This window comes from Poecilia reticulata, chromosome 3 (genome assembly GCF_904066995.2).
Source record: "Poecilia reticulata chromosome 3, P_reticulata-male-v2, whole genome shotgun sequence".
In the NCBI taxonomy this organism is placed as follows: domain Eukaryota; kingdom Metazoa; phylum Chordata; class Actinopteri; order Cyprinodontiformes; family Poeciliidae; genus Poecilia; species Poecilia reticulata.
In genome coordinates, this window is record NC_088832.1 from 31,557,073 (window position 1) to 31,571,878 (window position 14,806).

At 37.6% G+C, this 14,806-nt stretch overlaps 1 protein-coding gene, 1 long non-coding RNA gene and 2 other non-coding genes across 6 annotated transcripts in view; all 4 read left to right on the top strand.

The window, feature by feature from the left end:
* Positions 1–3,592, top strand: part of lrp4 (low density lipoprotein receptor-related protein 4) — a 111,812-nt gene extending 108,220 nt beyond the window's left edge. For 2 of the 3 annotated variants that reach the window (XM_017304054.2, XM_008405945.3), the window contains exon 38: positions 969–3,592. In XM_017304054.2, coding sequence (XP_017159543.1) covers positions 969–1,310 — 342 coding nt within the window. In that variant the 3' untranslated portion in view covers positions 1,311–3,592. The remainder of the gene's footprint in view (positions 1–968) is intronic. The other variant, XM_017304055.2, reaches the window with a different exon arrangement.
* A 2,017-nt stretch (positions 3,593–5,609) lies between these two features.
* Positions 5,610–10,150, top strand: LOC103462903 (uncharacterized). Its single transcript, XR_533406.3, has 6 exons — positions 5,610–5,911; positions 6,233–6,345; positions 7,257–7,340; positions 8,298–8,379; positions 9,131–9,210; positions 9,343–10,150. It is a non-coding gene; the product is annotated as an uncharacterized LOC103462903 (long non-coding RNA).
* On the top strand, positions 6,406–6,520 carry LOC145551239 (small nucleolar RNA SNORD67). The gene has a single exon (XR_014087077.1). It is a non-coding gene; the product is annotated as a small nucleolar RNA SNORD67 (small nucleolar RNA).
* Positions 8,090–8,201, top strand: LOC145551240 (small nucleolar RNA SNORD67). The gene has a single exon (XR_014087078.1). It is a non-coding gene; the product is annotated as a small nucleolar RNA SNORD67 (small nucleolar RNA).
* Positions 10,151–14,806: the final 4,656 nt, after the last annotated feature.

Sequence of the window (14,806 nt, forward strand, 5' to 3'; positions counted from 1 at the left end):
TTGCAAAATACACAGCTTAAACATGTAGCACCTTAATATGAAAGGTAAAAACTAACAGAAGGACAAGCATCATTACTAAAAACAATAGCCTCCTTCAATCTGCAGTGTATCATTTTTATAAAAGATATATTTTGTCATTTGTTGAAACTGTCACTATGTCATGACAGTATGGCGTGAGACAAATCTGTGAAAAAAAATCATGCTTCTGTGGTTTCTCCCAGTTCTAACTATAAACAACCAATCAGAGCCAGGAGGATGGTCTTAGCGCTGTCAATCAGGCTTGTGTGCGCCTTCTCACCTTCCCCTTGGTCTGTGCTATGATATAGCTTCTCCCCGTCAGTAGAACATGTGGTGTATACTAATGCTAGTACGCATGGCCATTGATGATGGCAGATAAAAAAAATCTCCTGTTTCAGTGGTTTCTCCATTAGCACATTTAGCAACATATTCACAAGTTTGATTGACAGCACTCAGACTTTCCTCCTGGTTCTGATTGGTTGTTTTGACCAGAAGCAGTGTATTCCTTCAGACTGCAATAGGCACATTGAGGAGGTGGAGGAGCTCAACCTTTTCTATCCGTCTAATATTGTACTGTAAAGACAGTGAAAGTTTTAACAAATGTGTAAAAAAATAAAATTTATAAAGATCACGTACTGCAGCTTTAAGCCATTAGTCCTGTTATATTTTGTATTGGAGTGATAAACTGCCTGCTTTTTGATTAATCCAACTAGTAAAATGCGCTTTTAACATGTTGAAGATTAAGTATTTCATAATGTTACACATTTTAATTTGAAGTAGAATTGCCTGTTTTTGGATAGGTGTAAATAACACAAAAACTAAAAAATTATATCAAAATGAAAACCCAACATTTCTCCTTGACTTCATGACTGCATAAATATAAGGGCAGGATGCTTCTTTGAAGGCGCTATGGCAACCAGTTTTCATCAAAAGTGTGTCTCCTCATCCAGGGTGGAGTGGATGGAGGCTACACGAAGGAGAAGATCCGCATAGTGGAGGGTGTGTGCCTCCTGTCCAGCGAGGAGCTTTACTGGGACGACCTGAAACAGATCAAGCCGTCCCGAGGCGGCCTGCACACCTGCATGCGCACGGACACCGTGTCCCTGCAGACCAGCAGCGCCTCGCTCGACGACGGCGAGACGGAGCAGCTCCTGCAGGAGGAGGCGTCCGAGTGCTCCTCCATAACCACACTGACCCCCTCAGCCATCACCCCGCAGCGCCACGCCCAGCACAGCCTGCCCGACACCGGCTGGGCCTCCATACGCAAACCCTCCACCGAGAGCGAAGTGTGAGAGAAACTCCCTCTGTGCTTCATCTCAACTATTCATCACACACACACACACATATGCAGACACCTTTGTTCAAAGCTGGTACAGATTCAAAGATTAACTGAAGCAAATGTAAAGTAATAGTTCATATGAACCCGGTTAGACACACATCTTTGAAAGTGGAGCTCCGTCCTGGTTAAACACGTACACACCGAGCAGCAGAACTCCCGGTGCCACTTCCTCCAGGCAGAGCGATAAACTAAAGGAGCATGCCGGTGCGAGAAAGCAAAAGACTCCTGGGAGGATGTAAACAGAGACACTGAAACTACCTGGAGCCGATTTAAAGGACGGAAACTCAACAAGACGAACGCTTCTCTGTGTACCTCACGTCTACTTTTTGGAACTGTTTTTGGGACAAAACTAAAGCTACATATTTCATTCAACAACAGTTCTCACTCGGATGCCAGTCATGTCTATATGAACTCTATTTATAAACCTTTTCTTTTTTTTTTTTTACTTGAGTGGGTTTTTGATGAGTGTTGTGTGAGCAGTTTGTGCAGCAGGACTTTTGTTTTATGACGGTGCCAAAGGGCGAGACTTCACACGGTCTCCATGCTTCCCTCTCCGCCTTCACTTTGCATTTGAGATTCATGAAAACTCTTGGACAGATTTTTGTTTTGTTTTGTTTTCTGCGCTTACTTTACAAACTCGCTGTTGAGGGTTGGAAACCTCACTCCAGATATTTTCTCCTGATTCTCATAAAGCCTCCAAACAGGAAAAAAGCGATCTACTCTCAGATGGTCTACGCATTTTCTGCAAACGTAGCTGAAAGTCTTTTAGTTTATATTTCAGAACATGTTTTTTTTTTTCCTCGAACATAGAAAAATAAGCTTTGAAGATGCAAAATCCTGAGAGTGAAACACTTTAATCTTTCTCCTTCAGTTTTATATTTGATATCGTATTGATTAAAATGTTGATGACATTTTTCTGAGCTGCCTAGCCTTTCAGATAGATGCAAATATCTGAATACAGCTTCGTCATTCTCATTCAGCATATCATTCTTTGATCTTCCCCCAAAAAAGAGCAATATTTCTGCTGAGGTTTTCTATACGGTTAAATATTACCTTTTAGTAGCACTTACTTTTAGAATGTAAAGCTCTTTAATATTAACTAATTCAGTACTTCACTTTTTAGCAGGATAAAACAAACTCCTCAGAATTCTGTTTATGTTTCCATTTTAAATGTATTATACATTGGTTTTTACACAGTATTCCCATGTCTGTATGGAAATGATCATATTAAAGCTCTTTTCAGCAACTTGATCACAGTTCGATTTGGCTTTCTGCGTTCTTGGCTTACATTTTAGATGCAAGTGGGTCAGAAATCTGGCACGAAAGTATTTGCTTGGTGAAATGTTGCTTGGTAAAATGACAACCTGAGTTTATCAGTTTGTAACCTTAAAGGAGCCACCAACAAACGGTGCAGCCTGTAAGTCCCACCTCCTCAGTGAGGATTCTCATTTCTCTACCAATCAGTTTTTGGGTATTGCTTTAACGTTAGACTACAGTCTTTGCTGTTTAAATGCAGTACTTAATCCTATATCACTATACAGACAAATATATCTTTTAGACATAATAGAGCCGTGTATTTTGAAGTATCTGCTACAAGCTCAGCATCTTGCTGATTTGCTGCTAGACTTAGCACTGAGGCCAATGGAAGAGGGTCTTGGCAGCTACATAACTACAGTCTCTAAGGATTAGTTGACAGTAGGAGCCTTTGGAGCATCGTGACGACCCAGTATTAAGTCATCCCGGCTCACAGTCTCTCCAACTCTGCTGCAGGAAATGCTAGAAACTGTACATATTTTACCATGTGGATTGAAGCAAATGTTTCTGTTTATATTGTGTTAATGGATTTGTAAAGTCTTTTGTAAAAAGGGATTTCATGACCGTTTTTAGACTTGTATTAATTTTACTCACTGGAGAGAAAAAAGTTTTTTTTGTTGTTGTTGCTGTTTTTGCTGGATTATTTTAACCACTGTGTTTTTAAGCTTTGTAAATGATAGGGAAGGTGCCAGTTATTTAATAGTGCTCTTTTATCTTATGAAATACTGGTCACATATAGTTGTTGTAAAGTTAACAAAAAGAGGTATTTATGACTTTTTTTTTTTGGTTGTCCTTTATGTGTAAATATGAAAAGACTGTATATGTATTTCCCTGGCAGTACTAACAAGCTGTGTTGTGTGATATAGTGAATTATTCCTTTGCTATCTTTTAATATAAAATGGCATTTGCATTTCAGTGAAACATTTGACTCGCTCATCTTTTCAGTTTTTCTACTACATTTTTTACATTGGGTTTATTTCTTCAGAAATGAAGAGAGAACACGATCAGCTATAATTTTGAAGTAATTTCGTAAAGGAACTGTCCTGCATTGCAAAGTAGATTCTATAACTAGGCTGTTAGTGGCTCTACAGAAATATGCGGCTCTTTAACCTTCCAGAGAGACTCTTAAAATATAAGATCTAGGAGTGTGCATTTATAAATCCAATAAGAATGTGGGCTTTTGCCAGAATCCTCCATTTGAATGCCATAAATTTCCAAAACAGGACACAATGTGCAAAATTTCTCTTCCAGTCATTTTGCGTTAGATTTCAAAATTATTGCTTTTGTTGTTTCTATTTTTTTAAGTAACACACAATCTATGAATATGGAGAGGACTTGTACAAAGTTGGAAGTTTCACTTATATATATTACTACTTATTGTGAGGCAATTTTCATTGAAGAAATGAGTGATTTTACTCTAAAACCTAAAACGAATAAAAACAGGTTTTGTATCTTTATAAGTTCTGTATTTTTAAAACTATTTTAAATGAAAAGTCAACACACTACTGTTAAAATGCAGTGAGGGTTGGATAAAAAAAACTGTTATTGCCTCATCTTTATTTAAAGGAACGTATGTCATCTACAATTTAATGAAAAAAATCTATTCAAAGGCAAAATGTTCGAACAAGCTATAGGAGGATTTTCAATACTTTTCAATTATTACATTAGATAAAGTCAAGTTAGACAAGATCAAAACAGTCTTATTTGTTGTGTGAATGTTACAAAATGACAGTTTTAAATGCATTCTGTGGTGCAGTGAAGAATATAAACATCAATGTTTTAAAGAATAACAAATAGCATCTGTTAGTATGTCATGTTCTCCATAACTATGAAGTAGGTTTGAAAGGTAAAGCCATTTTCATCTAAAGGAAAACATCTAGGTTTGGTCAAAGTCGCATTATGGTCTAATGAAAATATACTCTAAATTTATTCTGGATCTCTAAAAATGTAAACTTGGCATTAAAAGAATAAATTTATGTAAATATTGGTAAATCTGCAATAAAACGAAAAAAGAAAATGGATTATACTTCTCAACATGGTTGTGACTAATTATGTCAAAAGCAAAACTTCATCAGCGTAGAACTGAAGTCTTAAAATGCCTTTCAGTTCAGAAATCTGTGGAATTGTAGAAGGCTGTGTCTTCCTAATAGTCTTACCTCACAGGAGCCTTGTTTTTCAGTTGAATAATACAGGAGAAATCTCAGAAATGGAGACTAAATGTCCTATTTTTTTGTCACAAAAATGGCATTTTAAAATGCCATCATGTAAAAGAAAAAAAAAGTATTTACATTATATGGGTTGTTGATCTCTGCCTGGTATAATATAAAACAAAGTATAAAAAGCAGAAGAAAAGTTACACTGAAATTTGCAGAATAATTTTTTGTGGCCTCCAACTACATTCAGCCCTCCAGCAAATTGAGCTGATGCAAATGAAAACATTTTCTATTTTTTAGGGTTAAATTGTCGTACATATTACTTCATTTGAGAAGTATGTAATGTTTCCACGCTTGCTTTCATTTTGATATCACATAAGTGAGAGAATAAAAGCAGCAAATATTTATAAAGTTCTTGGATTACTTATTTACTGATTTTGCTGGAAATAGATATCATTCGACGCAATCAAATTCTATACATATTTAAAGAAGATAAACAAACATATTCACATGTCGGTTCCAAGAGATTAGAATAGATTAAAATTTGATGCAGTTTCAAATGGTAGAATATTTTGATATTGAATTGAAGAAAATATAATGTTGCACTAAATGTTGCATATTGTAAGAAAATATGCATAATAAGATATTTGTGGGTAAAATTACGTTATTGGAAAGTTTCACGACGTTTTATCTAGTTGCGATATAAAAAGTTAGGTGCTCAAAGAAACAGAAAAATTACGTATTCTCGCGAGCAAGACGGCGAACCAACGGGATTTTGGTGAGAGTTTGAAAACTTAACGGTCCAATAAAAGAACATAACACAACATGGTGAACGGCTTGTAGTTGGGTGATTTAAGGCAATCCGTCTTCAAATATGTGCCTGGATTTTAAGGGAAAGCGAACAACAGCAACGATGCATGGTTAATACGCCTTCTGATTCAGGCTTCTTTCCGCTAGGTGGCGGTAATTCATCTAAAAGTTGCTTGCCACACGCTTTGTTACACAAAGGCGAAGAAGGCTCGAGCTGGTTTGAACCGATTAGCCATGTGGTTTAAAACGAAAGAAGGACGCTGTACTGATAAAGCAGGTAAATTTCCCGTTTTTTAAGCTTCAAAGTTGCAGTATGACGTTAATAGACTCGTAGATTTAAGATAATGTATATATCTTAAACTTAAGTAGGTTTTGGGCAAGAACTGTTATTTTGAAGTAAACGTTTGCCTTCATTAGAGTGCTAGCGCTTAAGCTAATTCGGCTACCTCGTGTTTTATAATCTTTTGTAAGTTTCTGACCTATTAATTTAGCGGATATTTAACCTCCCTAATCAGACTTTGTTGTGTGACATTAATTATTAAACCCTTCCACTCTGTTCATTGTCATTAGCTGACCTGCTTGTTTTATTTGTTCACAGATGCAACTAATTACAAGAAACTGGTCTCTGGAGTAAGAAAAGTGTTTAGTAGCAGTCATGGTGGATTGCGCTGAATGGATGAAGCGTCCAGTCGGCTTAAAATGGAGTTCAAGGTACAAACAAAATGGGCTCAAATTCTCCTTAGTACAAGATGAAATCAGCGGGATGGTGGGTGTGAGAGTGATGAGTTGCACTAATCAGTTGGGGTGTTTGCTGCAGTGGCATGCTCGTCCCAATCCGATCCGAGATGAGGAGACGAAATGTGCGCTGGGGCCATCTGACTACACCCCCATCCATAAAGAGAAACAAAAGATGTATAAACAATTAAACATGTTTCCTTGATAAGTTTTGTCATAATTTATTCACGTGATTGATTAATTATAAAGAATGGTTGCTCAGTTGTGCTTTAAGTATCTCTTGCTTCTGTCTCGTTGTCTACTCCCAGCCTGATTTATTGTTGTTGAGATCAGGGCTCTCTGTGGGCCTAAGCATCCATTACAGAAAGCCTTTTTTCCTTCACTTGCATAGTGTTTTGTGGTAAGCTGTTTTTGTCAGAGACCGAAGCTTCAAAGTGCTGCTGTACGCTTCCCCCAGAGGTTTAAGGAAAGGGATTTTTCTTTTCCCATCTCAGAAGGAACTCTTAAGTGTTTTTACTCTTCAGTATCTTTACATGTTTAACTTGAAACAATTTGCACAATTTATTTTCTTATTTTTCTGTAAAGCTCTTAGAATAATGGGTTTCTCACTCTGTAGCCTCTGGCAGTTTTTTCTCGTTTCACATAGAATTAATGTAAACTAAAGAAAAGCATATAAACATAATGATCCTGTGTATATACATTTTTAACAGGGATCTTATTTAACGAATGTGTTTGGCATCTTCCTCAAGCATTTTTTTTGACATATCATTTAAAGTACTTTTAATATGTTACACTGAGCTAAACTAATTTATTGTTTTTTTGTACATTTTCTTGGAACATCTTTTAATCTATTGAGCCTGATTTCTTCCTGTTTTTATGGAGTGTAGAGTCGGGAAGCGAAAGGAAAAATCCTGTGAAGATTCAAAGGCTCGGCTCTGCAGACTTGAACTGGAACGTCTTCGTCTCTAAAGGTCTGTAGGAGTTAAATATTCTCTTTATACCGGAGAGGCAACACTAAAGGATGAAGTGTGTAACATCCTCAAGACTCTGAAGTGAGCCAGTGTGCCTCCAGTCACTTTGTTTTCTTTAGAGCTTCGATGTGCCATTCCCAAAAATTAATGGCGAATATTCAGCTATGTTACTTTATAGTAGGATCCTTAATCTCCACATTTTCTCAAGTTTATAGGAGCTGTACATTCTTTTAAAATACATGTTCTGTCTGTTATTTACGGTTCCTGTTTATATTACAGCCAATTGGTTTTTGTAAATCCTCATCTTCCTTAAATATTCAGACAAACAAACAAAAAGTCACTTTTGGCTGAAAACGACTTGGATCATTATTTTAGGAAGGTAATAAAATGTTTAACCATGTGGAAGTGTTAGTCAAATGAGCTGTTTCAACAATTTTTTCTTTTTCAATTTCGAAGTGTTACAGATGCAATTCATGATGCAAATTAAATCAACTTATCAATGAGTACTTATTTGTGGCTCAGAAAAACTGAAGGCCTTGAGACCAATTTTCTTCAACTTCTTAATGAAAACACTTTTTACAAATGTGCAGCTTTAAATTCTGGAAAGCATCAAATCACTCTCCAGTTAAAAATCGGTATAGTTGATTGTGTTTGATTTTTTGTTTGTTTTTTGTTGATGTTTTAATTTTTGGATGAATGAAAATGTTCTGATATCCAAAGTGTCTCTGTGTCTTGAGTATCCCTCTGGAGGTGGCAGTGATGAGTTGCACCATTACCCAGGTTGCTGTTGCAGTGGCACGGCAGGCCTGTCCTGACACAATGTGTTGACACCCATTGTGCACAGGGGCCATCTGAGTCGCCTCTCTGTGGGAGAAAAATAGAAAATGGCATCTTTTAGGTTGTGGTGTCATAGTTCATTTCTTTCTATCTGATCTCATTGCTGTTTTTTCCCCCCAGGAAATCGAAGAAGTAACTGTGGGATGGAACGCTTTTAGTTCATCAAGTGTCCTTTATAGTCTGGGTTAGAGTTTTAATGCTGGTAAGCATGAAGACACTTTTATTACATTTTGTTGCTCAGATTTATTTTTATTTTTTGCAAAAATATCTTAAGATGCTTTTTTTCCTTTGTGTATAATTCCATCCACCAAATTTATATTTGGAAGTTGTTCTGTTTTATTTGTTATAATTAAGCAAACAGGCATTTTGAGGCCTTCATGTTGGTAACAGCTCATCTCGTTCTCAGTTTCTGTAAATCTAACACATTTTAGATCTATTTAGACAAAGTAAAATTATAATCCAGTACAGTCAGTAGATGCATTGTTTATTTGTGAAAAATGGAAAGCAACAAAGCATAAATGTATTTGTAACCCTGGTAGAGGTTTATAAAATCTATTTTTTCAGCAAAATGTTGATTGTAATTGGAAGTGACGGAGTTATACTTTGAATCAGTGAGAGAATCTGTAGGGAGCTAAAGACTGGAGTGATGTACATGGAGCCTTCATCCCTTAAAACATTGCAATGTTTTCTTTTAATTATGCAAAAATTGATGAATCTTTCAACCAAATTGAAACCAAACCTTAATCATGTCAGTATCTTGTCATAAGTAGTTTTTAGTCATAGTATTTTGAGTGAAAACAATCGGACAGAATAATCATCTCCCATTTAATAGCATTGATAAAGTGTTTTTTTTTTTTTTTTTTTTTGCTTTTTTATTGCTGTAACTCCAAATCCTGTTGGAAGTTAACTTTGTTTTTCAGGCTTCATCAATACTTACTTTCTTTCTGGTTTAGAGACTCCGTTTATCTAAAACCTGCTGTCTGAGTGGTTCATACGACAGATTGCTAGGCAACCGGACCACCATGTTGCACAGGTGAGATAAAGATCACTTCCAAAACGTTTTAAAATATTTCTTTTGTGAATGGTCAGTATGGAAGTGCAGCTGTTTTTTGGTGGATTTTGTTTTTCACCCTACACTCATCCCATCCCTTGTACTCATTGGCAGACCGTCGAAAGCTTGATTCACAGCGACGTGTCTGAAGTTCTGGACAACATGAACAACTTGAGGGAAACATCAGGAAGTCTAAAGCTTGAGGGTTTCCAGCTTTGTTTGCAATAATTTTTCTGCTGCTATTCGATGATGAAAAATTGTTCCTGCCATAAGACATTCTGTTGAGGTAAAAAACTGAAGCCTTTGCTGAATGTCATACTGCAACGGTTCTTAATGTGACATTGTAATCCAGCTAGTCGCATCTGGGTGTTCTTGTGGAGGGGACAGAGTTCGTCAGAGGGGGATTGCAGGTTGAGGGATTGTGTTGCATCAGCGGCCACCACACTTAAACGTCTGCGTTTTGCTTTTGTCGGCCAGACAGGTTTCATAATACAAGAACGCTTCTGGTTGGGTGGTATATTGGAATTTTGATTAACACATTTCACAAGAAATACTGCGAGCAAAAATGTATTGCGCTTGTTTGCGGGCAATAAAATGACTTAAAAATTATTGCGGAACAGAGAATAGTCTCAATAATCTTGTTGCTTTAAAATCCAACAAGACAGACTATATGTGGTATGTAGAACCAGTATTTAAATTTTTTGAGAATGTATTTGCAATATTAACAGAACAATGGGTCTTATATATCAGTGTATTCACTACTATACATATCCATAATAACCTACAATGTGTAAGGGAATTCTGTGTTTAGGGTAAGTTTTAAAGTTAAATTTGTTTTAACTTTGTGTTGACACATTTCTCTTAGAACCGGACTGTTGATTTGAATCTGTTGTGATAATTATTAAACCTGTTCAATACAGAAGTAGACATTGTGATTAATTTGTTCATTTCTCTGCTCATCTGCAAGAACATTGGCTGGGTGTTTTTTCTGTCTCAACAACACCTGAAGAAAGCGGCTAAAGCTCCAAATAAATCCTGTAGCTTCATTTCATTTTATGGATCGATGCGTTTGTCTAATCTAAAATTGGCCTTTGTTTGATGCAACGACAACATTGCTACAAATTTCCAGGCTTAACTTGATTTTCTGTGTGAAATGTCGATTTCCTTTTTTTCTTTTTCCAGATCCACAGTTTTACTACAAGATCTAAATCTATATCCAGTGAAATGAAGTTTGTGGAAATCTCAATACACAGCTGCTGGCTTTTGATTACTGCTGTACTCATTTTAGCCACTAGGTGTCAGTTGTACATCACTGTTTTCCTACTGTCCTCTGGACAAATGTCCAGACTGAAATAAGGGACATATTGGATAAGATGCCTGAAAGTTTCAACCACAAATTGTGTATGTTGCTATAGGTAAAAATATTTAACTCCTACATTTGGCATGTATGTACATAGACGAGCCCTTACTGCAGGTTCTAAAGCTGATTCACAGTTGTCCACGTTTTCCAGGCTTATGAGAATAAACTGCATCACAATTTAAAACAAAAGCATAACATTACAAGCTTGTCTGTGTCTTGACAGTTGAGTAATTGTAAAGTTTATCACTCAGGTTTTACTTCACTTTGTTTTCCTTCCAATCGGCTCTCAGGGTGGTAGATGATTCACACCTGCACTGAATGGAGAGTGGAGTACATTAAGCTTTGACTTTAAGCCATTGATGTTTTCACCTGAATTCATTGCAGCTTCTGAATCAGGCATCCATTCTCCCCCCCGCCCCCCTGAGTATGAGCTCTCTTGGAAAACCAAGAATTCAAACTAGTCATCTGCAGGTCGTGGCTCCGCCGGTGAAGGGTCCATTAAGAACATTCAGTTTGAATCAAATGAAATGTCAGCAGTGAAAGGAACTCAACTTGGAGGTACACGACACGGGTTAATTATTCATCTTGTTAATGGCTGAGCTGACGCTGAGTTTCTTTAAAGAGCAGTCTCACATTGGCTGTGTTCGTTTTCTACAGCACCTAGTTGTCATTTCTCACCTGAACTCCTCAACATCACCTGCCTGTCTGAACTGTTACTGAACAGAACCATGCTGTCCTTCTGGGCCCATTTTTTTTTGTCCAACTGAAAATGATTGCACTGGACTGGAGGCTGACACATTGGCTGTTGGAAGAGATGTTGTACAGTGTTGTTTGGAGGAAGAAAACTCTGTTTTGTTCAGATGTTTTCAACACTCTGTGTTTTCAGCCATTAGAAATGTGATGTGGAATTATGTGTGGTCTCCAGACTGCCTGTCCAAGCAGCAGTTATGGATTATACAGTGAACAACATGAGAGCTACCTTTTTAACAGTGTACTGCTTCACCTTTTCACCCCATAACATTCATATGTCATCAAGGAATGGACTGCACTAGACCCCTAATGGTTTGCTGTAGTATGTGTGGCACTAGGATCTATCAAATTTTCACAGGGAAGGATATTAAGAGAGGTTGTTTGCACATAGCTGTAGCACATGCTGGAGTTTCAAGTGACTCTTTGATTTAGATCTGTGAAATTTGGCTCCCAGGTCTACACCTCAAAGTTCTCAAACCATTTTCCTTTAGCAGCACCCTTCCTACTGAAAGACACAACAACTATCAGGAAATAATCTTCATCACATGTTCAGCTACGCAGCAACAGACGGTTACTAAAGACTGTTTTCTGGCATGTTTCCATCAGACTCATCGTTTACTACTTTGAAAACCTGAGTTCCAGTTTATCTGCTGGATCAGGACAGAATTGATGACCCTGTCAGGTTCCAACACATTAACATTTAGATCTGCCTGTAACTCATTGAGTCAAATTTACAAGCCATCAGAACATTCCTCAGAGTTTTCATCCATGCTAGTTTGGTTGCATTATGCAGTTGCTGCAGATTTGTGAGCTGTACATCCATGTGCATCTCCTGTTGCACCACAGCCCCGTAGCACTCTGTTGGACTGATATCTGTGGAAGCCACTGGGGTGTTGTGAACTCTTCGTTATGTTTAGTGTGAGATGATCTGAACTTTGTAACAAGGTTCATCATCCTGCTGGAAGGGAGCAGCAAAAGATGGGCCCATTCTGGTTCCCAACAATACTTGGGCAGGAAGAGATCTTTAAATGATGTCAGTTTGTACTAAGAGTCCCAAAGTATGTCAAGAACATGTCATCAGCATGAACTGTTGGTTCCAGGCAGGATTGATCCATGTTTTCATTTTGCCTACACCAATATCTAATCCTACCAATTGAAAACTGAAGCTGAATTTGGACTCGTTGGACCAGGTCGTGTTTCTCATTGTGATAGTTGGATGTGGTGTGGTCTTCTGTGTTGAGGTTCAATGTGTTGTGTTCTACAAGACATCATACAGCTTATGTTAGTAGTGGGTACATATTTCAGCTGCTATTGCTTCTCTATCATCAAGGCCAGTCAATCAAAGTCACTTTAACCCCTTGTTTACCTTATCCTGATGCTCAGTTTAAACTCAGTTGTCATCACTGCAACTAGACAATTAAGCAAATTGAGTTCTAACTGGCTAAAGTGTCTGAGTATATCCCCCCCACTAGCAGGTGCTTAGTTGAAGAGATAATCATTGTTATTCTCTTCATCTGTCAGTGGCCACAATGTTATGTCTGATTGGTGTATTTGCAGAAGTCTTCAACACAATTGCTTAAAGGATTTCTGAACAGCGAAGTGTCAAAATCAATAGTTATGCAGTTTGCAAAGCAGAAAGTCAGTCTGCTATTAACTGAGCTGTATTGTTGGACAGAGTCAGTACAATGCTGAAAGAACAATGCATCCTAATACTCTGCAAGGTTTCTGTAGCCACAAGATCAGTTAAGGATTAAATAAAATATTGAAAGGGGAGGAGAACTAAGGTAAAATGGTTTGACTTAATAGATGAAGAAAACTGAATATTTACCTTCTTCAGCCATTTCACATGAAACGGCAATAGTTTTATCTTGACTGGCTTCAAGAGTTTCTTATCCCACTGAACTTTAAAAGATTAAAGACATAAAATGGACATATAACCATGTGAGGGGGAAAAAAAAGTTTTTCCTTTAACCCACATGCCCACATGAAATTCTGTTTTCTTTTTATCCCTTTTCTCTGCTGTCTCATCTTCTTTCATTTTCTCCTCAAAGAAGACCATGACAGAGCTATGACTGACAAGAGTGCAGCGAGAGATCATAGAGGGCTCACCGACTCTTCTTTATTAGAGGAGACAGTTCTTGTTTTGCTTTTAGCTGAGCTCCTGTGGGAATTAAAGGGCACACAACTGGAGGCAGATGTTTTGAATTTCAGGGTGGAGGATAACTCCAACATTTGATGTTGAAGTGAGGCTGAGATGGGGACAACTTTAAAAAGAAAAAAAAATAAAGATGTTTGTTTTGCCTCAGGAAGTTGTCTTGTGAGCTCGCAGGTCCAGCGGGAGCCGCACTTTCCCTACGCCGCTGAGCAAACGTACACTGGATGCTGCGCTGATAGCAGCTGCTGATCAAAGGAAGGGTTCATATCCAAACCTGAAATAGCTTTTTCTCCTTATCAGGTCATGTTGATTCGTTCTGCTCCTAAAAAATGACCCAACATAGAGGTAACCTCAGGCCCCGGTGAGCTCTGCTCATGAATACTTGCACACAGCTGTCACGCATTACACCACTGTGGGCTGATAGCAGAAGACATTTTGACGGCAGTGATTCATGGTACAGTCAGAGGCCCTGTTAATGAAGAGCTAAGCAACAACTTTACAAGTCCCAAATGGGTTTACCCAGAAATTTGTTAATGCATTAATCAGCCTTAAAGGGCCTTTTTCATGCCATGTTCAGAAGCTGATGCATCCTTTCAGAATAATTTCTCTGTGTGACTAAGACATTTTCAGTTTCACGTGGATGGGATTGACTGCTTAATAAACTAATAACACAGTATGTATTTTCTTATTGAATGGTAGATGTATGATTATATGATGTGTTTAAAAACCATCCTACATATTTTCATTTCGGTTACCAAGGACACGGCACTATTTTATGCTTTCTGCACAAGAAAACAGCAGGGTTGATGAATTAATGTCATGAAATATTTGTATGAAAGAGAATGTTTTAGTAAGTTGCACCACACTATGCTAAATAATAGCTAACCAAAGCCATTTAAAAACCTAATTTCTCTTCAACTCCTTCCACAAACGGAGTTTTTTTCACAATCTAGTTAAACATAAACAATACAATTGGACGATCAGAGATGTAGTTTTAATGTGCAGAATGGCCTATTGAACGCATTACCTTGCAAAAGTTTGCACACCCAAAACATTTTTATGTTTTCCATGAACAGAAATCTGAAAAGTTGGACACAGGATTTTATATGGTTTAGATCAAGTTTATACTTTTGTGCTTCCAACTGTTTGAATTGCTGTTGTGCAGTGACTTAGACAAAGCAAAGCAGTGCTGAGCAGGTATGTTATATATTCTGCTAGATGAACTAATTTGATGGCTCAGCAGGATTTAAATTGGGTCTAAAGCAGCTCATCTGTGAAAGTGGTCTGTCAGACTTTGACTGATGGTTGTCAAG